This window comes from Perca fluviatilis, chromosome 23, assembly GCF_010015445.1.
Source record: "Perca fluviatilis chromosome 23, GENO_Pfluv_1.0, whole genome shotgun sequence".
Lineage (NCBI taxonomy): Eukaryota > Metazoa > Chordata > Actinopteri > Perciformes > Percidae > Perca > Perca fluviatilis.
In genome coordinates this window covers 79,659-103,281 of record NC_053134.1, presented here as the reverse complement: position 1 = coordinate 103,281, position 23,623 = coordinate 79,659, and the positions used below count along the sequence as shown (strand labels likewise).

At 41.3% G+C, this 23,623-nt stretch overlaps 1 protein-coding gene across 5 annotated transcripts in view; it reads right to left on the bottom strand.

Moving 5' to 3' along the window:
- LOC120553492 (cadherin-related family member 5) overlaps positions 1 to 23,623 on the bottom strand; it is a 36,197-nt gene that overhangs the window by 8,933 nt on the left and 3,641 nt on the right. For 3 of the 5 annotated variants that reach the window (XM_039791976.1, XM_039791979.1, XM_039791980.1), the window contains exons 2-8: positions 22,416 to 22,489; positions 21,720 to 21,928; positions 18,358 to 18,414; positions 14,491 to 14,682; positions 8,028 to 8,120; positions 7,465 to 7,551; positions 7,272 to 7,382 (exon numbers count right to left, since the gene is read on the bottom strand). In XM_039791976.1, coding sequence (XP_039647910.1) covers positions 7,272 to 7,382; positions 7,465 to 7,551; positions 8,028 to 8,120; positions 14,491 to 14,682; positions 18,358 to 18,414; positions 21,720 to 21,928; positions 22,416 to 22,479 — 813 coding nt within the window. In that variant the 5' untranslated portion in view covers positions 22,480 to 22,489. The remainder of the gene's footprint in view (positions 1 to 7,271; positions 7,383 to 7,464; positions 7,552 to 8,027; positions 8,121 to 14,490; positions 14,683 to 18,357; positions 18,415 to 21,719; positions 21,929 to 22,415; positions 22,490 to 23,623) is intronic. The other 2 variants (XM_039791977.1, XM_039791978.1) reach the window with 2 other exon arrangements.

Below are 23,623 nucleotides of genomic sequence, written 5' to 3'. Positions count from 1 at the left end.
CACTGTCAGATCATGTTTTTTCCAGTTGAGAACTATAGCCAAGGTAAAGGCATATCTCCATCCTAAAGATCTGGAAAGGGTGATAAATGCCCTTATAACCTCTCGCCTTGACTACTGTAACTCGGTAATCTGCGGGCTTAGATAAGTCATCGCTTCAGCGTTTGCAGTTAGTCCAAAATGCGCTGCACGTCTCTTGACAGGAAAAGGAAGAGGGACCATATCACACCTGTGTTGCGCACCTCCACTGGCTCCCTGTTCATTATAGGATCGATTTTAAAATTTTACTACTGACTTTTAAATGCTTAAATGGCCTGGCTCCATTATATTTAACAGAGCTTCTGCACGTCATATCCCGGCTAGAGTGCTAAGACCCCTAATCTCCTCCTCTTGGATGTACCGAGAAGCAGACTAAAAACCAGAGGTGATCGAGCCTTCAGTGTAGCTGCCCCCTAACTTGTGGAACAACTTGCCAGTCCATATCAGAACCTGCCAAACTCTGGAATGCTTTAAATCATTGTTAAAAACTCATTACTTTTCTTTGGCTTTTCCTTCGAGTTAGGTTTGTTATTTCCTGGTAATTTTAATTTTATTTTAATTTCACTATACCTCGTATACTGTATATTACACATGTTTTATTGTTGTATAAAATGTATGAGCAGTAATTTGTTGTTGTTGTTTTAACCTGTGAAGCACCTTGGTCAACCATGGTTGTTTTTAAGCGTGCTATATATAAATAAATTGATTGATTGATTGATTGAGACACACACACACACACACAGACACAGACACAGACACACACACACACACACACACACACACAAAGACACACACACACAGACACACACACAGACACAGACACACACACAGACACAGACACACAGACACACACACAGACACAGACACACACACAGACAAAGACACACACACACAGACACACACACAGACACAGAGACACACACAGAGACACACACAGACACATACACACACACAGACACACGCAGACACACACACAGACACACACACACACAGACACACACACACACACACACACACACACACACACACACACACACACAGACACACACACACAGAATATACAATAAACAGTAAATATGATAGAATACAAGAACAACTATTCACAAATAAAGATACAAAATACACAGGATAGAAGTACACACGTATATATAAGATATACAAACTACTTTCAGTTTTTTACGATCACTTTGCTACTAATTTCAGAACCTTATGTTATTTTTCTAAACTCTAGACACAAAACTCAAAACAGTCATCACTTGTAACAGGCTATCCAATGTTCAAAACATTACATCATTCATTCATATCTTTAAAGAAATCTTGCACAATCATTGGTTCAAAAAACTAATTGATTGTGAAATCCCATTGAAACGTGACTTTAGATCACCCACACACAAGCTACCCATAGTTTCACTGTGTCATTGTTCATACAATCATTAAATATTGTAGTACAAAATAGGTGATACATGTTTCATTATGGTACTAGATGTAAATACATCCCTGTAAAAGTACTGCAGTAGTAGAGAGAATACTACAGACAGTGGAATCGTTGAACAAAACCTGAAATGTAATGATGAAAAACAATACAGTACGATTACAACATAGGTTTACTTGAATCAAAGCAAAATAATTAGCTACAAAATAGAAAAGAAAAGACAGTAGTACTGTAAAACATCAAATGCAGTATTCCTCAAATTGCTTGTACTGTAAAAAGCAAAACAAAGAAGTGATTACTGTACTTACTCTACATCTTCATCAACTCTGTCTTTAGGATTTGGCCACAGGTTCTCATCTACATCGCAATTAGCCAAACATCTTGAAAAAAACCTTCGGCCATGGCCAACAATGTGGTATGAGTATATATGTGTTTGTATATATACAGTATCTCACAAAAGTGAGTACACCCCTCACATTTTAGTAAATATTTCATTATATCTTTTAATGGGACAACACTGAAGAAATGACACATTGCTACAATTTAAAGTATTAAGTGTCCAGATTGTATAACAGTGTAAATGTGCTGTCCCCTCAAAATAACTCAACATACAGCCATTAATGTCTAAACCACTGGCAACTAAAGTCAGTCCACCCCTATGTTGCAGTTTTTTACGATCACTTTGCATTTTTCAAAACTCTAGACACAAAACTCACAACCAATGATCACATTTATCAAAACTCTAATACTTTTTTCAATTGCTTGGATTCAATACACATAACCCTGAGATCATTTGTTCATTTAACAAAGATCACCTGTTCAATATGACACAACTTAACATCATAGTACTACTATTTCAAAAGGCAATTCACACATTACATTTCAGATGATTGTCTATTCATTTCATTACAATCATCTAACTATCAATCCATACAACTACTCTAAATGATAAGTAACTGTTGCATTACTCTTAATGACTGTATGGAAACAGACAAACAATATACCATGTTTAGATCATGAAAGTTTCAAGATAACAAGATTCATTGTCACCAGGTAGCGTGGAGCATAAACCAATTAGAATACAATATCTAGGGATGTAATATTTCATCATCATTCTTTACTGTAATGTACTACTGTTTACCAGATACTGTTTCTATGGTCCCATGTGCTACCTTTGAGACAGTATTGACAGTACTGCACTGTATGGATGCAGGCCCTTGGAATTGCTGGTCCAATTCTGCCAACTCGATACTGATGATTGAGATATATAATTTATATATACTTTATATATAAAGTACTGTATGTGTGTATATATATACTGCTCAGTGGCCAGCAGATCAGACTGGGGTTGTACTGGGCAGCTTCCAGGTATGAATGTGGAACTGTGTGAATGTGACAGGTTGTCGTTGCAAATGCAAATTTGTTCTCAATCAACTTATCTGCAACTTATCTGGATACTGTAAATACAGTTACTATTATTATATATATATATATTATATATATATATATATATATATATATATATATATATATATATATACTTGTCTGCCTTTTGCTATGTTTTGTATTGTGCTATGGACCATTTTTTTGTATGTCCTGAATAAAGAATATGATGATGATGATGATGATATATATATATATATATATATCATATATACTCGTACCACATTGGTCTGTAGTATTCTCTCTACTACTGCAGTACTTTTACAGGGATGTATTTACATCTAGTACCATAATGAAACATGTATCACTTATTTTGTACTACAATATTTAATGATTGTAAGAACGATGACCCAGTGAATCTATGGGTAGCTTGTGTGTGGGTGATCTAAAGTCACGTTTCAATGGTATTTCACAATCAATTCGTTTTTTGAACCAATGATTGTGAATGTGCAAGATTTCTTTAAAGATATGAACGCACAATGCAATGTTTTGAACATTGGACAGTCTGTGTTACAAGTGATGACCGTTTTGAGTTTTGTGTCTAGAGTGACATCAAGGTTCTGAAATTAGTAGCAAAGTGATTGTAAAAAACTGTAAATTCCCATAGAGGCAGGCAGATTTTTATTTTTAAAATCCAGTTATTTCATGGATCCAGGATACTGGAATAAAGTGGTGACACCCGTCAGCTCTTCAAAGCTATCAAAAAAAGCAAAGGGTGGCTACTTTGAAGAATCTAAAATATAAGACATGTTTTCAGTTATTTCACACTTTTTTGTTAAGTACATAATTCCATATGTGTTCATTCATAGTTTTGATGCCTTCAGTGAGAATCTACAATGTAAATAGTCATGAAAATAAAGAAACACATTGAATGAGAAGGTGTGTCCAAACTTTTGGCCTGTACTGTATAGTCTTATCTAATACTCAGTATTATGATGTATAGTCTTATCTAATACTCAGTATTATGATGTATATGAGTCTTATCTAATACTCAGTATTATGATGTATAGTCTATCTAATACTCATTATTATGATGTATATGAGTCTTATCTAATACTCAGTATTATGATGTATAGTCTTATCTAATACTCAGTATTATGATGTATAATCTATCTAATACTCAGTATTATGATGTATATGAGTCTTATCTAATACTCAGTATTATGATGTATAGTCTTATCTAATACTCAGTATTATGATGTATAGTCTTATCTAATACTCATTATTATGATGTATATGAGTCTTATCTAATACTCAGTATTATGATGTATAGTCTTATCTAATACTCAGTATTATGATGTATAATCTATCTAATACTCAGTATTATGATGTATATGAGTCTTATCTAATACTCAGTATTATGATGTATAGTCTTATCTAATACTCAGTATTATGATGTATAGTCTTATCTAATACTCAGTATTATGATGTATATGAGTCTTATCTAATACTCAGTATTATGATGTATAGTCTTATCTAATACTCAGTATTATGATGTATAGTCTATCTAATACTCAGTATTATGATGTATAGTCTTATCTAATACTCAGTATTATGATGTATAGTCTATCTAATACTCAGTATTATGATGTATAATACTCAGTATTATGATGTATAGTCTATCTAATACTCAGTATTATGATGTATAGTCTTATCTAATACTCAGTATTATGATGTATAGTCTATCTAATACTCAGTATTATGATGTATAGTCTTATCTAATACTCAGTATTATGATGTATAGTCTTATCTAATACTCAGTATTATGATGTATATGAGTCTTATCTAATACTCAGTATTATGATGTATAGTTTTATCTAATACTCAGTATTATGATGTATAGTCTTATCTAATACTCAGTATTATGATGTATAGTCTATCTAATACTCAGTATTATGATGTATAGTCTTATCTAATACTCAGTATTATGATGTATAGTCTTATCTAATACTCAGTATTATGATGTATAGTCTATCTAATACTCTGTATTATGATGTATATGAGTCTTATCTAATACTCAGTATTATGATGTATAGTCTTATTTAATACTCAGTATTATGATGTCTAGTCTTATCTAATACTTAGTATTATGATGTATAGTCTTATCTAATACTCATTATTATGATGTCTCGTCTTATCTAATACTCATTATTATGATGTATAGTCTTATCTAATACTCAGTATTATGATGTATATGAGTCTTATCTAATACTCAGTATTATGATGTATAGTCTATCTAATACTCACTATTATGATGTATAGTCTATCTAATACTCAGTATTGTGATGTATAGTCTTATCTAATACTCACTGTTATGATGTATAGTCTATCTAATGCTCAGTATTATGATGTATAGTCTTATCTAATACTCAGTATTATGATGGACAGTCTTATCTAATACTCAGTATTATGATGTATAGTCTTATCTAATACTCAGTATTATGATGTATAGTCTATCTAATACTCAGTATTATGATGTATAGTCTATTTAATACTCAGTATTATGATGTATAGTCTTATCTAATACTCAGTATTATGATGTATAGTCTATTTAATACTCAGTATTATGATGTATAGTCTATTTAATACTCAGTATTATGATGTATAGTCTTATCTAATACTCAGTATTATGATGTATATGAGTCTATCTAATACTCAGTATTATGATGTATATGAGTCTATCTAATACTTTGTGCACTCAGCTCAAGTTTGGCGATACGGGCGTCACCATCTTGGTTTTTTGAAACCAGATATGGTGGAACCAGACTAGATGGAAGCAGATGTGGTGGAACCAGATGTGGTGGAACAAGATTAGATGGAACCAGATGTGGTGGTTTTGGAGGAGAAGTTGGAGCTGGGGAGGATGACGCGGCCAAACCAGTGGTGGTTATGGTTTCATGGCTCTATGCTAAGCTAATTGCTAAAGAGGAAATGTTTCTGATTTTCAACCCTTCTGAAGCAAGTCATCCAACATCTGGAGACACTCATCTGCATGTACAGCAGAACATCTGGATACACTCATCTGCATGTACAGCAGAACATCTGGATACTCTCATCTGCATGTACAGCAGAACATCTGGATACACTCATGTACAGCAGAACATCTGGATACACTCATCTACATGTACAGCAGAACATCTGGATACTCTTATCTGCATGTACAGCAGAACATCTGCATACACTCATCTGCATGTACAGCAGAACATCTGGATACACTCATGTACAGCAGAACATCTGGATACTCTCATCTGCATGTACAGCAGAACATCTGGATACACTCATGTACAGCAGAACATCTGGATACACTCATCTACATGTACAGCAGAACATCTGGATACTCTCATCTGCATGTACAGCAGAACATCTGCATACATTCATGTACAGCAGAACATCTGCATACACTCATGTACAGCAGAACATCTGGATACACTCATCTACATGTACAGCAGAACATCTGGATACACTCATCTGCATGTACAGCAGAACATCTGGATACTCTCATCTGCATGTACAACAGAACATCTGGATACACTCATGTACAGCAGAACATCTGCATACACTCATGTACAGCAGAACATCTGGATACACTCATCTACATGTACAGCAGAACATCTGGATACACTCATCTGCATGTACAGCAGAACATCTGGATACTCTCATCTGCATGTACAACAGAACATCTGGATACACTCATGTACAGCAGAACATCTGGATACACTCATCTGCATGTACAGCAGAACATCTGGAGACACTCATCTGCATGTACAGCAGAGCAGAACATCTGGAGACTTTCCCTCAAGTTACCCCAGCTAATGCTAGCGGTAGCTAGCTTGGTTGGCAGAACACTGAAGAACACTATGCTGCAGTGAAATCACGGTAAAACGGTCAAAGTTTAAGATGAAAACTCGGACAACAGCTAAAAACAGGTTGAGTCTATTTTAATGTCCCCAGTGTTAGCATGGTTAGCATGGTTAGCATTACTAAGCCTCTGTCCTGATTGACAGATCAGTGTGTAGCCCCGCCCTTAAGCACAACCTGATTGGTTAATGTCTTTATTCGCGGTGCGAAAAGATCAGAAAAATTGATGTCGTTCTGAAAGAAAATTACATCTCTTTATCGTTGCATAATAACGCTACTCGGCATCTTTTTGTTGTTTCCTTTCTACGTTTTTTTTGGCCTATTATTGGTTATTGATTGGTTAATGATTGGTTATTGATTGGTTATTGATTGGTTAATGATTGGTTATTGATTGGTTAATGATTGGTTATTGATAGGTTATTGAAAGGTTATTGATTGGTTATTGATTGGTTAATGATTGGTTATTGATTGGTTAATGATTAGTTAGATGCCTGAGGGATACCTGGGCCCAGAGGATCAGCTGCAGCTCCGTTCTGCTCTCATAGTCCAGAGGTTTGTTCAGAACCAGGTTCCCGCTGTTCGGCAGATCGATCCTGAAGAAGTCTGCATCACGCTGCGGGGAACAGGTGACAGGTGAGTTCAGAATGACATCACTCATGACTCAGGGCATCGACAGAACAATGTGGACGTCTTACCGATGATTGGTCGATGATGTAACTGATCATGTCTCCGTCTGCATCGACAGCCTTCACCGAAAAAACCACAGAGTTCACCGCCGTCAGCTGCACACAGGAAACAGACTTTACTTTACTCTGTATACACACAGGAAACACATTTTACTTTACTTTGCATACAGGAAACACACTTTACTTTACAGGAAACACACTTTACTTTACTTTACATACAGGAAACACACTTTACTTTACTCTGTAGACACACAGGAAACAGACTTTACTTTACTTTACATACAGGAAACACACTTTACTCTGTAAGTTTGGTAGAAACCAGCATTAATCCTCCATGGTGTAATGTAATGTAATAATTTAATGTAATAATGTAATGTAATGTAATGTAATAATGTAATGTAATCCTCCATGTTGTAATGTAATGTAATAATGTAATGTAATACTCCATAATGTAATGTAATAATTTAATGTAATCCTCCATGTTGTAATGTAATGTAATAATGTAATGTAATGTAATGTAATAATGTAATGTAATAATATAATAATGTAATGTAATGATGTAATGTAATTACCTCACTGATGCTGAACGGCTGAATGGTCTCCTGCAGGAAGTTTGGTCTGTTGTCGTTTTCATTCAAAATCTCCACAACAATCCTGAATCGACTCTGACAACAGATTCATACTTTATACTTTATTCTATTGTACTTACTCTGATATTCATACATGTGATTCTACTTTATTCTATTGTACTGATATTCATACATGTGATTCTACTTTATTCTATTATACTGACTCTGATATTTATACATGTGATTCTACTTTATTCTATTGTACTGACTCTATTCATACATGTGATTCTACTTTATTCTATTGTACTGAATCTGATATTTATACCTGTGATTCTACTTTATTATATTGTACAGACTGTTATGGTTGTGTTTGTTTATGTTTCCTGTTTTATTTTGATAGTCTGGTTTTCTGTCTTGTCTTGTTTGGTTTTACTTCCTGTCTTGTGTTTTCCCGCCTTTTTTGATTGTTCTGCCCAGCCCTGATGTGTTTCACCTGTTTCCCCAGCCCTGATGTGTTTCACCTGTTTCCCCAGCCCTGATGTGTTTCACCTGTTTCCCCAGCCCTGATGTGTTTCACCTGTTTCCCCAGCCCTGATGTGTTTCACCTGTTTCCCCAGCCCTGATGTGTTTCACCTGTTTCCCCAGCCCCTGTGTGTGTCACCTGTTTCCCCAGCTCTGATGTGTTTCACCTGTTTCCCCAGCCCTGATGTGTTTCACCTGTTTCCCCAGCCCTGATGTGTTTCACCTGTTTCCCCAGCACTGATGTGTTTCACCTGTTTCCCCAGCCCTGATGTGTTTCACCTGTTTCCCCAGCCCTGATGTGTTTCACCTGTTTCCCCAGCCCTGATGTGTTTCACCTGTTTCCCCAGCCCTGATGTGTTTCACCTGTTTCCCCAGCCCTGATGTGTTTCACCTGTTTCGCCAGCACTGATGTGTTTCACCTGTTTCCCCAGCACTGATGTGTTTCACCTGTTTCCCCAGCCCTGATGTGTGTCACCTGTTTCCCCAGCCCTAATGTGTTTCACCTGTTTCCCCAGCACTGATGTGTTTCACCTGTTTCCCCAGCCCTGATGTGTTTCACCTGTTTCCCCAGCACTGATGTGTTTCACCTGTTTCCCCAGCCCTGATGTGTTTCACCTGTTTCCCCAGCACTGATGTGTTTCACCTGTTTCCCACCCTGTGTTTCCATTTTCCAGCACTGATGTGTTTCACCTGTTTCCCGCCGCATGTGATGTCCCCCTGTTTCCCCCTACCCTGTGTTTCACCTGTTTCCGCACTGATGTGTTTCACCTGTTTCCCCAGCCCTCATGTGTTTCCACCTGTTTCCCCCCCGCCTGTGTTTCACCTGTTTCCCCCAGCCTGATGTGTTTCCACCTTTTATGTGTTTCCATCCCTGTGTCCACTTATGTGTTTCCACCTCTTGTTTCCTGTTTCCTGGTGTGTTTTTCATATTGTCCCTGTTTCCCCAGCACTATGTGTTTCACCTGTTTCCCCAGCCCTGATGTGTTTTCCTTGTTTCCCCAGCCCTGTGTGTGTCACCTGTTTCCCCGCAGCCTGATGTGTTTCCACCTGTTTCCCCAGCCCTGATGTGTTTCACCTGTTTCCCCAGCCCTGATGTGTTTCACCTGTTTCCCCAGCACTGATGTGTTTCACCTGTTTCCCCAGCCCTGATGTGTTTCACCTGTTTCCCCAGCCCTGATGTGTTTCACCTGTTTCCCCAGCCCTAATGTGTTTCACCTGTTTCCCCAGCCCTGATGTGTTTCACCTGTTTCCCCAGCCCTGATGTGTGTTTCACCTGTTTCCCCAGCCCTGATGTGTTTCACCTGTTTCCCCAGCACTGATGTGTTTCACCTGTTTCCCCAGCCCTGATGTGTTTCACCTGTTTCCCCAGCCCTGATGTGTTTCACCTGTTTCCCCAGCCCTGATGTGTTTCACCTGTTTCCCCAGCCCTGATGTGTTTCACCTGTTTCCCCAGCCCTGATGTGTTTCACCTGTTTCCCCAGCACTGATGTGTTTCACCTGTTTCCCCAGCACTGATGTGTTTCACCTGTTTCCCCAGCCCTGATGTGTGTCACCTGTTTCCCCAGCCCTAATGTGTTTCACCTGTTTCCCCAGCATTGATGTGTTTCACCTGTTTCCCCCAGCCCTCATGTGTTTTCACCTGTTTCCCCAGCACTGATGTGTTTCACCTGTTTCCCCAGCCCCGATGTGTTTCACCTGTTTCCCCAGCCCCAATGTGTTTCACCTATTTCCCCAGCCCTGATGTGTTTCACCTGTTTCGCCCAGCACTGATGTGTTTCACCTGTTTCCCCAGCACTGATGTGTTTCACCTGTTTCCCCAGCCCTGATGTGTGTCACCTGTTTCCCCAGCCCTAATGTGTTTCACCTGTTTCCCCAGCACTGATGTGTTTCACCTGTTTCCCCAGCCCTGATGTGTTTCACCTGTTTCCCCAGCCCTGATGTTTCACCTGTTTCCCCAGCACTGATGTGTTTCACCTGTTTCCCCAGCACTGATGTGTTTCACCTGTTTCCCCAGTCCTGATGTGTGTCACCTGTTTCCCCAGCCCTAATGTGTTTCACCTGTTTCCCCAGCACTGATGTGTTTCACCTGTTTCCCCAGCCCTGATGTGTTTCACCTGTTTCCCCAGCACTGATGTGTTTCACCTGTTTCCCCAGCCCTGATGTGTTTCACCTGTTTCCCCAGCACTGATGTGTTTCACCTGTTTTCCCAGCCCTAATGTGTATCACCTGTTTCCCCAGCCCTGATGTGTTTCACCTGTTTCCCCAGCCCTGATGTGTTTCACCTGTTTCCCCAGCCCTGATGTGTTTCACCTGTTTCCCAGCCCTTGTGTCACCTGTTTCTCGTTGCCCTGTGTATTTAGTCTTTGTGTTTCCCCCTGTCCTGTGTCAGGTCATTGTGTGTCTTGTCTCCAGTTTGTATTCCTGTGTGTTAGTCTTAGTGTTCCTGTGTTTCTATTTTTGACTTGGACTTCATTTTGGATTTCCTTTTTTGCCTGCCTTTTCCAGGACTCCTTTGTCCCTGGCTTAATGACTCTATTCCAGATTCGGTTAAAAGCTTCATTTCCACTCCAGCTCATTCATCTGCTAAGGGTTTGTGTAAGTCTGTTTGCTCCACCAATGCTCCTCTTCAAATTCCCGGCTTACCTCAATGTCAGCTAGCAACCACCAGCCTGCCTGTTGCTCAGCCTGCTAGGTTTGTGACTACTGGGGTTTTGTCTGTCACCCAACCTGCTCCTCTGCCTACTACTCCTAGTCCTGTCATTTCTTCCCCAGGAGGAGAGCCAGAGACGTTTTTGACTATTTTCCAGTATTTAGCCAAGTGTGATAGACAGACTGAAGAGGCCAAAGCCGCCAGCTTTTAAGCTGGAAATCAACGGTTGAGTTCACCTTCCTGCAGCTCCCCTGAACACCTGTCTATCGGCACTACGGCATTCGGTTCAGCGTGCACCACCGTCAATAAGCAGTCCTTTGAAGGGACCCATCTGGCTATTTTTCCTGGGACTCGTGGAGGCCAAAGACGGAGGAAGGGACAACATGGCTCCCAGTGCCATGCCCTGCATCAACCTCTCGTCGGACCTGAGCGGCCCAGCGGACCAGTGTACCCAAGCTGACCAGTGTTCCCAAGCGGACCAGTGTGCCCGAGCTGACCAGTGTTCCCGAGTGGACCAGTGTGCCCGAGCTGACCAGTGTACCCGAGCTGACCAGTGTTCCCGAGCTGACCAGTGTTCCCGAGCTGACCAGTGTACCCGAGCTGACCAGTATTCCCGAGCTGACCAGTGTACCCAAGCTGGCGTGCAGCCTCCCCAAACCCCGGCTGATGTCAAGCCATCCAGAGTAGTCGATGACCGTTCTCCCAGAGTCTACGTTGACTGACCTCCCCGAATGTTCTTTTGACTTTTTGACTTCTTTTGACTTTGCCAGTCTCTGGTGCCCCAGAGACTGCCCCAGAGGCTTTGCCAGTTTCCGGTGCCCCAGAGGCTTCGCCGGTCTCCGGTGTCCCAGAGACTGCCCCAGTGACTATGCCGGTCTCCCGTGTCCCAGACACTGCCCCAGTGGCGTTGTTTGCCTATGGCGCCCCAGAGACTGCCCCTGTGACTTTGCCGGTCTCCGGCGCCTGTGAGACTGTGCCGTTCTCCGGCGCCCAAGAGTCAGTGCCGTTCCCCGGCGTCCCAGAGACTCCAGTTCCCAGTGTTTTGTCAGCAGTCTGACCAACTCCTGCTCCCCGTGTCCTGTCAGCTGCCCAGTTGACTTCTGATCCTGGTGTCTTGTTGGCGGACCCTGGCCCAGCAGACCCTTGGCTTGGCTCCTGTACAGCTGACCCATCGCCTGCCTCCTGAGGGGTCTCGCCTTCGCCGCCAGCCTCCTGAGGGGTCTCGCCTTCGCCGCCGGCCTCCAAAGGGATATTACCTTCATGCTCGGACCCCAGAGGGATATCACCTTCACCGCGGTCTTCAAAGGTGTTTTGCCTTCGCTGACGGCCTCCTGTGAGACCTCGTCATCCTCTTCGGCCACCAGAAGGGTTTTGCCTTCACCGCCGGCCGCCTAAGAGTCCGACGAGCTGTTCAGCCGCCTGAGGGGTTTCGCCTTCGCAGACCTGAGAGGCTTCGCCTTCGCCGCTGGCCGACTTAGACAAAAAGTGAGCATCATCCAGCAACGACATTTATGTTTAGACAACAAAACTACTAGTCAAGATTAGAAAAAGATTGTGGTTTGGGTTAAAACAGAGGTCCCCTTAAAGCCCCAGTGTGTAACATTTGTAGTTGTTCATTATCAAAATCTGTGTTGCCCGTTCACAAACTTGTCCTTTTTCATGAATATTTACCACCACCATTCCTATTGGCTTGGAATTTTACATTTGCGTTTGCATGAACTGGGGTAGACGCTCCATATTCATGCTCCATCTTGAAATAGGTTAGCTGGTAAGAGACATACAGGACGTACTGCTCCACCTTTCACATTTTCGACTCACAGCTGCTGCTAATGGGTATCGTCGTTTCCCGGCCCAGGCAAGTTTGAAGAAGGAAAAAGGAGGACCACACGTATTCAAAATCAAAATTTCAGGAACAGGAGAAGAAAAAGAAAACGGATATTGAAAAGAGCAAGAGACCGGCATCATCAGAAAAATTAGTGAACATTGGAGCTGCTTTTGGACACACACCAAATCCCAACTAGTTAATTATCCTCCGGACCGCTGCAGTCTCCTTTTCTTTCTCTCTCATTTCCGTTGGGTGGCACACGTGCCCGCTCGTGGTGTGAAGCGTGCGTCCGCGGCTTTTCCCGACATGCACTCCAACAACCACGGCTGATAGACGGCCTTTTGTACACCTTCGTACACCTTCGTACACCTTCGTGAAGACCATAGATATGGTGAAGGCTACCGTAGCTGCAATACGTACTCTGAACTGCATGGCGAGAGAGAGTTGATTGCGATATATGATCTCAACGCTAGATGGGAGAAATTCTTACTCAATGTAGCTTTAATGCCGACCTTCCAGTGTGACTCCACCGTCTCAGTGGCCAATCTGGGAATGAAATCCTGAGAGTCTTGCTAAAGTCTGGGTGCTAGAGTCTTGGCGCTCCCGTCAGCTCCATCGTTTGATGTAACATGGTCATAAAACTCAGTCCCAGTTGTCTAGATAGATAGATAGATAGATAGATAGATAGATAGATAGATAGATAGATAGATAGATAGATAGATAGATAGATAGATAGATAGATAAAACTTTATTGTCCACTGAATTTACATACACTGGAAATTCTTCTTTGGCACTCTAGTAACATAAAACACATAAAACACAGCTCTCAACACATAAAACACAGCTCTCAATATAAGTTAAGTTATATAATTACATACAATATAAAAAAGGCATGAATAAATAATACTAGTAAAATCTCAGTTCTGATCATTCTCCTCAACATCGCCCTGGCAGGGTGGTAAATGAGTGAGTGGGAAGGCGAATTATTTTAGTTTGCCTTGATTCAGGATGGACACTGCAGAAGGAACAAAGGACTTCTTATACCCATTTTTCCTGGCCATTGGGACCCTCCATCTTCTGCCAGATGGCAATAGCTGAAACGATGGAAGTAGGGGGTGGGTAGGGTCATTGGAGACCTGGATAGCCCTTTGCTTCATGGAACGACTGTATATGGTGTTGAGTTGTAACTGTTTCTCTCCTGTGATTTTGCTGGCTTGGTTTACCACCTGAGCCAGCTTAGTCCTATGTTTCACTGAGAGGTTCCCATATCAAGAGGGGATGTTGAACGTGAGAACACTCTCAGTGAGTGACCTATATACCATGGTCAGGGTGTGCTTGCTGGTGTTAAAGCTTCGTAGTTTTCTAAGAAGGTAAAGACGCTGTCTTGCCTTTTTGTAGATGTAGTCTGCATTAGGTTGGAATGTGAGATCTTCATCTATAATTTTCCCAAGATATTTGAAGTTACTGACCTGTTCCATATTCTTCCCCTTCATGGTGATGGGCATAAAGTTAGGTTCTCTGTTAGGTTCTCTGTTGCCTGCTCCCCTCTTTCCTCCAAAGCACAGTTCCTTGGTCTTACTGACATTCAGATCAAGGTAACTGCTGTCAAACCAAGTGATAAGATGGTTGATGTGATGAAAGTAGGAAGGGCTGTTAGCATCCTGTAAACAGGCAACAAGGGCCATGTCATCTGCATATTTAATTAGGTGTGTAGATTCATTGCTGTTATAATTGACCTCATTGGTATATATAGAGAACAGAAGGGGGGACAGGACACACCCTTGTGGGACACCAGTGTTTAGGACAAGGCAGTCAGAGATGGTATTGTTCATACGGACACGCTGGGGCCTTTCTCTCAGAAACTCCCTAATCCACAGAATAAGACTATTGCTGACATTAAGGGAACTTAGGCGTTCCAGGAGAAGCTGAGGCTGGACAGTATTAAATGCGGAGGAGAAATCCATAAAAAGTACATGAGTGTAAGTTTTGGCCTTGTCTAAGTGACTGTGTATTTTATCTAAAAGAGTGAGGGTGGCATCCTCCACACTTCGGTCCGCTTTATAAGCGAAGTGCATGGGGTCCATGAGCTCAGACGTTTGCAGTTTTAATTCTTTGCCCACTACACGCTCCAAGCACTTGGATAATAAAGACGTGAGGGCAATGGGTCTAAAGTCATTGAATGACTTAGGGCATGTTATTTTAGGCACTGGGATAAAGGTCGCCATTTTCCAGGCCTGAGGGACAAAACTGGCATTGGGTCCCATCTTCTGGGTGAAGATGGGACCCAGTTGAATGGCACACTCTTTCAGTAACCTTCCCTTGAGGCCATCTGGTCCAGGGGCCTTGTGGGGGTTGACATGCTGGAGGAGTAAGGTCACATCCCTTTCCCTTAATGTCATGGCTCTCATCCCCTCATAAGCAAAATCACATTTGTCACTGAAATCATGTTTATCAAACCTAGAATAAAAAACATTCAGATCATTTGAGAGTCTGACAGGGTCTTAGCACTGAGGTGCTATTTTATGATTCCTTCCCATCATAGTGTTAAGTCCTCTCCAGGCATCCCTTGCGTTCCCATTCCTTAATTTCCCCTCAACCTTATCTTTATAGTCCAGTTTTGCCTTTTTGGTCAAACTCTTTAGTTCTTTCTGCAGTTCTTTCACTTTTTGCTGGTCTCCCCTTAAAAAGGCATTTTTTTCTGATTTAAGTTGTGTTTTAGTCCTTTACTAACCCATGGTTTATTATTGGGATAGATTCTGACCTTTTTTGTTTTTATGACAGCATCCTCACAGAATTGAATATAACTGGTAATAGTGTCTGTCAATAGTTCCTGATCATTGCAGGCTACCTTCTCACTAAAGAACATGTCCCAGTTTGTTAAATCAAAACAGCTCCTCAGCTGTTCAATTGCTTCATTTGTCCAGACCTAAATATCCTTAACAGACGGTTTTTCCCTTTTTAATTTCTGACGGTACATAGGTAAAAGGTGGATAACATTATGATCAGATCGTCCTAAAGGAGGACGACATATGGAAACATAAGCTCCCTCTACATTGCCATAGCATTGATCAAGGGTCCTATCCAATCTCGTTGGGCAGGTAATATATTGTTCCAGATTTGGCAGATGGGTAGAAATATTACATCTGTTAAAATCTCCCAACAAGAAGATCGGATCATCAGAGGAAGCACGTTGTGCTCTGTTGTAACTGGCAGCTATGCACTCAGCCGCTTGCGCGTATTCAGGGCCTGGAACGTATACTAATGTGACTGTGATTTGCCCAAACTCTCTGGGCAAATAATGAGGTCAAATGGACACAGTCATAATCTCAAAATGAGTGCAGCAATCTGTCTCACGTGCCATAAAGTTGGTGGCCCAGCTGATATTTATAAACATGCATAATCCACATTTTGCTGTCCGTGCAGTGTCTCTGCCAAATCGAAGCATTGAGTATCCTTGCAGGTTGATGTTTTCATTTTGTTTTGTAGTGAGCGCACATTGGATAGCGTGACTGTAGGGAGAGGGAAGCAGCTACCTCTCCTTTTAAGACGGTTTCTTATTCCACCTCTGGATCCTCACTTTTTCCTCCTATGTTTGGTGTTCTTAAGGTGGCCAGCTTGATGGATTATTCCAGGATATCTATACGAGATTTGGTGGCGGATAGCTGAGCTGTTGAAAGTTCATCAGAAACTCCCTGGAGTAAACAGGAAATGCCGGTAATCCATTGTTCCATTGATTCTGCAGCACTGCTCTAGCCACGATTGCAATGTCCCAGAAAATGATCAAAATCCCAATCACTTGACGAACATATTTCCCAGTATGATCGCCAGGTACAGTCTGTGTTACAAATAGATACAATACGGCAAAACTCCACAAACAAACAAAAACAGGTGCACAGGGTCCGCACTCCACGCCATGCGTCATGCGCCCCTAGAGTCTTAAGTCAGTCTCTTTCCGGTCTGGTTGTTTAGACAAACACCTTTGATATTATTATAATATATATATATATATGTATATATATATATATATATAATGCGGGTGAATTTTGCAATTGGCGGGTAACACTGTCAATCTACCTGCCACTTTGAGTGATTCAGATGCCTAACTATCGGTAAGCAGGGTACGCGGTTGCTTACGGGCCTGGTCCAATCAGGGGCCCGCATCACTGGAAGACATTGATTGACAGCCGGGGCTCCATATCGCGCAGCAACTGACCAAGCGGGAGGGAGAACGGGTCAAATTCATTTCCTTGTTTATGTTATGAAGACGAGACGTGTGTGACTCGAACATCTCACATTACCAACAAAACGTACAGCGAATTGACCGTGCAAAACATTTCAGACCGTCCTGCCAACATGTAGACATTGTAACATCAATGTACGCTGGAACGATTTTTCACTCTTAAGTCTCTGAACGTTGCTGCTGTTTCATCTTGTCAGCTGTCTGCAGCGGGCGGGCCTGTTGCTCCGTTTCCCCCGCGACTGACACACACACACACACTCACACACACAATCACACACACACACACACACACATACACACACAATCACACACGGTGGATGCAGGAAAAAATGCAGATGAGACCTACAGGATGACCTAAATTGTGGACAGCTACTTAATTGTAAGTGCAATGATCAGTTAAAGTCCAATATGAAACCGTAGGAATGTGAGTCCCAGCCCAGGATAGGAAATTAACTAACAATGTAAAGATCAACAAGCCACTGACACATGTTCGTATTTGATTCATTCAATAAATTATTATTTTGTGTCTTAAATCCACCAGCTGTTTTCATATTATACCAACATCATCAGCCTGAGCCTTTTTGGTAAGGTTCCTAGAAAATCTCAGCCCAGAGTAATTAATTAATAGTACTAATTATTATTCTCCCCAAAACAAGTTTCCTTTTGATTTATTTTTTTTATTTTTAAGAACTATACAAAAAAAGTTGCAACTTCTTTGCAACAACTCATGTGTTATGTTCCACATTCACCAGTGTTGTTTTGTTGTTGTGGTGCACGTAGGCTACTCCTGATTTTGTCAGTCCTCTCATCTCTTATATGCAGTGGTGTAACGAGCCAACACCGGACCCCTATGCAGTATTATCAAGGCTGGACCCCCTACTACAGCACGTGTGCAATGTCCACGAGTAGGTTACCATGAATAGGACAGGACAGGATCATAGAGACACAGCAAGTCCTGTTTTTCACCTTTTATGAGGCAAAAAAAAAGGCAGCCCTTTAAAAATCCACCTGCCAAAGTGGCTGGTGGTGAAAAAAGTTAACTTCATGCCCTGTATATATATATATATATATATATAGTTTGGTAGTAAAATCATACCTGTATGACATCGTCCTGGAAACAGGTGAGCTCTGCGATTAGCACCGATCCTAGAACCTGAGACACAAACGTCTGTGAAAACCTTCCTGCAGATTAAACTCCAGAGCTCGGTTGCACCAGCTGTGCCTAAGTTCAGACGTAGACTATTGAACTTAGTTGTAACTTAGGTCGGAGTTTGGGCGCTGCTAACACTTTGAGTGTTGCACCAGCTGAAGTAGTTCCACCTAGCCGTTAGTAGGTGTAAAGTCCTCTGTGAAATGTTTTTTCTATGATTAAACCCCTTGGATATCTATGATGATTTTCATTAATACTCATGCTACAAACTGGCTGCGTGGCGTGAGCGTGTCAGCTGCGTGGCGTGTCCGTTTATATTTGGGCTCCCATGTTAACATGTTAGAGCGTGCACACTGCTTGTGTGACACGCATGTCTCAGAAAACGCGTGCGTTCTAGAAATAGAACCGACGCCTATTTTACACGCGACACGCAACAGAAACGCCACGCTCATACCACTCTCACGCCATGCAGGCGGTGTGTAGCCGGCCTTAGACAGAGGATTACCGACCTGCTGGCGGCAGACTCGGGTTAGATCACCTTCTAATTAACGGCTTCTAACATTAATTATAATATAATATATTTGCTAGTTTAGGCTATCATCATATTTGTTATAATGTTACATTTTCATCTGCCCATATAGTTATATTACCCATGTTGTAGTTGTTTCACCACTCAATGTCTCTGTTGTTATGTTTCACTAACGTTAGCTGGAGGTTAAGGTTGAAAGTTATCAGCTAATCATATCACTTGGTCCTGGTTCATGTACCTTTCTGTAGCTGTTTGGTGACTAACGTTACCAACGTTAGCTATTTTTAGCTCTTATCTTCTTCGCTATTGTGGAGCCAAGTGTTTAAAGACAATTGGCAAGAGAGACAACACGGCAATAATAATTATGATAATAATAAAGAATAGTGCGTTTCACTGATTGGCCGCTGGAAGTAAAAACATCACTTAGTCTGTGACAATATTCTGGTTAGTGTGGACTTTACGGCAGTAATAGGATGAACCTAACTTCTCTGTGGTGCAACCTCGACACAACTTTAACTTTATAAAACTAACTTCACCCGAACTCACACACAGCTGGTGCAACAGGCTGCAGGTATAGAAAGGTGAAGTCCCTCCTCCTCCGCAGTCCACCATGGGACCTTATTTCAGTAAAAAAAAAAAAAAGACTGAGATTTTCTTCACTTGCTAAATTATCTTTTAAACTGACAAACATCATGTGTGTAATTCATGGCTCAATTCAAACAGGATCTAAACATTATCTATGGGCTGAAATATGTGCCACCAGAAACTGAATTTGAATCATTTATATTTGAATTTGAATTGCTAAACTTGAATAATTGCATTGAAAAACTGAATTTGAATCACATAATTTGAAATTGTATTGTTTAATTTGAATCATTGCATTGAAAAACTGAATCTGAATAGTATAATTTGAAGTTGAATTTATTCGTTTGTAGCTGAATTCCAATACAATTTGATCTTCACTGAAACTTCAACTCTCTATATATCCTCACATTTAGTTCTCACTATTCAGATTCAGATCAGCAAATTCAATTTCAAGTTACTGAGACAGACATCCGGGTACTTGGAGGATGAAGGAAGAGCAATCGAGCGCAGATCGATAGGTAGAGTTCAGTGGCGCAGATACACAGGACTCCTCTTCGGCCAGCACATACGTTTTGGAGCACAGCCTCGCCTTGACCCAGAGACTCATAGATAATATAATCTACCTGTTAACAATGTTCAAAATGTAATGCCTGGTGTTAGTAGGACTAGGTTTATTAGTCACATTCTTCCACTTAAGTAAACTTAAAATGAACTATCGCTACTTAGGCTACCTTAGCCTAGCCTACTGCATGCAAAGTAGTGTGACTATCCATATTTGAAAATACATGTTAATTAATTTAAACATTTGAATTGCATTGGTTTACTTTGTACATCAGCAAGCCTGCAATACAATGTGATGTAAGAGTCAGTCCCCTGAGTTTATACAAGATGTTTCCACATTAAAAAGCAAAATAGTAAATTATTATTTGAGTCTATTTTTAATCAACTCTAATATCTGATCGTTTGTCTCCTTCCTTATAGCGTTTATATACATATTAAAGTTAGTTTTGTTTGTGATTTAAAAGTGTAGCTTTATCATCATGTGCAGTAACAAACAAAACAAAGAGACTAATTCATGTGTTTATAAAAAGAATATTTATTATAATCAGTTCACAGATCTGAGTCCAAACAGAAACTTCACCCTTCTGAACTAAGAGGTTCTGCTTCAAAGTGAAGTTTAAACAGACTGAAATGTCCAGGCTCACTGCTCCACTATTCATTCATTTAGTTCTGCATGTAGTTATTTATTTAACGAGACTTAAAATCATGTTTCGTCGTCCACAGTCCCGCCAGACTCCCTTTAGGAAACCTGTGATTTAAACTTCAGCAAGCTGTGACAGTCCGCTCCGCTGAGTCCTGGTTCTAGTTCTCCCGGGCTTCCCTTCCCTCCAGCCGTCCCAGCAGTACGGCCCGGGCCTCCAGCAGCGTGGTGTCGGTTTTGGCTTCCAGGAAGCGGGCAGTGAGCTCCAGATCCTGCAGCCGCAAACGGACTCTGCTGCCCCGCTTTAGCTTCTCTCCGTCCTCGCCGCCGCCGCAAACGCACTCAGCCGCCGAGCTCAGATTGCAGGTCCAAGGCGCCATATATATCATAAAACACATCCTCACCTGTGAACTGTTATCCCTTGCTGTTTTTTTGTCATTTCTTTCGTTCCAACATCCAAAAACAGTTTGGCATCTTTAGTGCTAATCCTGCGCCACTGAACTGTACCTATCGATCTGCGCTCGATTGCTCTTCCTTCATCCTCCAAGTACCCGGATGTCTGTCTCAGTAACTTGAAATTGAATTTGCTGATCTGAATCTGAATAGTGAGAACTGAATGTGAGGATATATAGAGAGTTGAATTTTCAGTGAAGATCAAATTTTATTAGACTTCAGTTACAAACGAATAAATTCAATTTCAAATTATACTATTCAGATTCAGTTTTTCAATGGAATGATTCAAATTAAACAATACAATTTCAAATTATGTGATTCAAATTCAGTTTTTCAATGCAATTATTCAAGTTTAGCAATTCAAATTCAAATATAAATGATTCAAATTCAGTTTCTGGTGGCACATATTTCAGCCCATAATTATCTGTCTCTCCCCGCTCACTACCGGAAACATTTTTACTGAAATAAAGTCCCATGGTGGACACAGGAAGGGGTGGGACTAACACACAGGAAGATATATAGATAAGGGTCCAGGTGTACCTCTCGGTCGAGGACTCTGGAGGCAGAGGCGTTGAGTCTGATGGTCCGACCCTCCAGGTAGAACCAGTCGGCGCTGTCTCCAGTCAGACACAGGCGGATGGTGTTATCTCTTGGTTCTCCTCTGATACTGAGGTTAGAGATGAACTGACCCATCGGGCTGTTCTCTCTGATCGACACAAAGATGTCCGATCCCCCCAAACACAGACTGGCTGAGGACAAAAATAAAAAATGTTCCTTCATGATTCCGATACCTGAACTTGCGTATCGGCCGATACCAGTGCATTAAGAAAAAACATATATATATATATGGATAGGGTAAGGGGTTTCTATGGCCTGGCTCAGGTTACTGAGAAAGAATGCCAAATAACTGTATTTTATGAATTAGTTTGACGGTCAGTCTTGACAATAAAAAAACATAAATTAACTACTTTAAAGTAGATTTTCTTTAGGGCTAAATTACGTGGTATCAGATTGGTGCGAAGACTCGCATACTCGCTGATTCAGATACCAGCATTTTAAGCAGTGTCTGACTTATTTCTGATACTGGTATCGTATCAGAACACCTCTTCTTTTCTGCTTTAATTATTATGAATCATATTTCTGTATATTTGTTAACTTTATCAGTGTCTTTGTGTCCTGAGATAACTCCTGTTAGGATCTGAAACTGTAAATAAAGTTAAAATTGACATGAATTACCTGGAACAACATGGTAAGATAAGCGGAGAGCGAGCTGCCAGAGCAACATCTTGCATCTCAACATCTTCCTCCACCTGCAGAACAAACAAACACCGGATTAACCTTCTTTCACCACCAATCAGCAGCTTTTCAGCACAGTTTAGAATCTGGGCTGGTTATTGTTGAAGCACAAAATGGGATTACAGCAACACTAAGCGCACCCTGAGGCTGAAATGTTCATCACCAGGGCTTTAAATTGACATCCGCCAACCCGCCAAATGCGGTTACACAGGTCCGCATGAAAATGTATGCACACCAAAACGTATGATATCCTATGAAAGGGCTAGATCGGTACAGGGTTGGATCGGTACAGGGCTGGATCGGTACAGGGTTGGATTGGCACAGGGCTGGATCGGTACAGGGTTGGATCGGCACAGGGCTGGATCGGTACAGGGCTGGATCGGTACAGGGCTGGATCGGTACAGGGTTGGATCGGTACAGGGCTGGATAGGTACAGGGTTGGATCGGTACAGGGCTGGATCAGTACAGGGCTGGATAGGTACAGGGCTGGATCGGTACAGGGCTGGATCGGTACATGGCTGGATCGGTACAGGGTTGGATTGGTACAGGGTTGACTCCGTTCCCAGATTTCTAAGAGATGCTGCTGAAATAATCATTCCTGTCATCTTATTCATTTATCCATTGAAAATAACCATTTTCCAAATAAATTTAAGGTGGCAAGAGTGATACCTTTATATAAAAAGGGGCCTAAATCTGATCCTGGAAATTTCCGCCCTGTATCTATCCTGTGTTCAATATCAAAAATTGTTGAAAGGATCATTTATGAGCAAATAGACAGTTATTTAGCAGAGCAGAACCTTTTATTTGACTTTCAATCAGGCTTTAGAAAAGCCCATTCCACTGATACCTGTCTGCTTTACCTTTTAGATTTTATTAGGAAAGAGGTAGATAAGGGGAACTTTTGTGGCATGGTGTTAATAGACCTTCAAAAGGCCTTTGATACGGTTCAGTATGATATCCTTTTAAACAAACTCAAAGCTCTGGGATTTTCTTGTACTTCTCTGCAAAGGGTGAGGTCATACCTGGTTGGCAGAGAACAGGTGGTAGATGTGGAAGGGACCTTGTCCTCACCACTTAAATTAACGTGTGGTGTTCCCCAGGGGAGCATTTTGGGTCCTCTCTTTTTTTTGTTATATGTTAATGATATG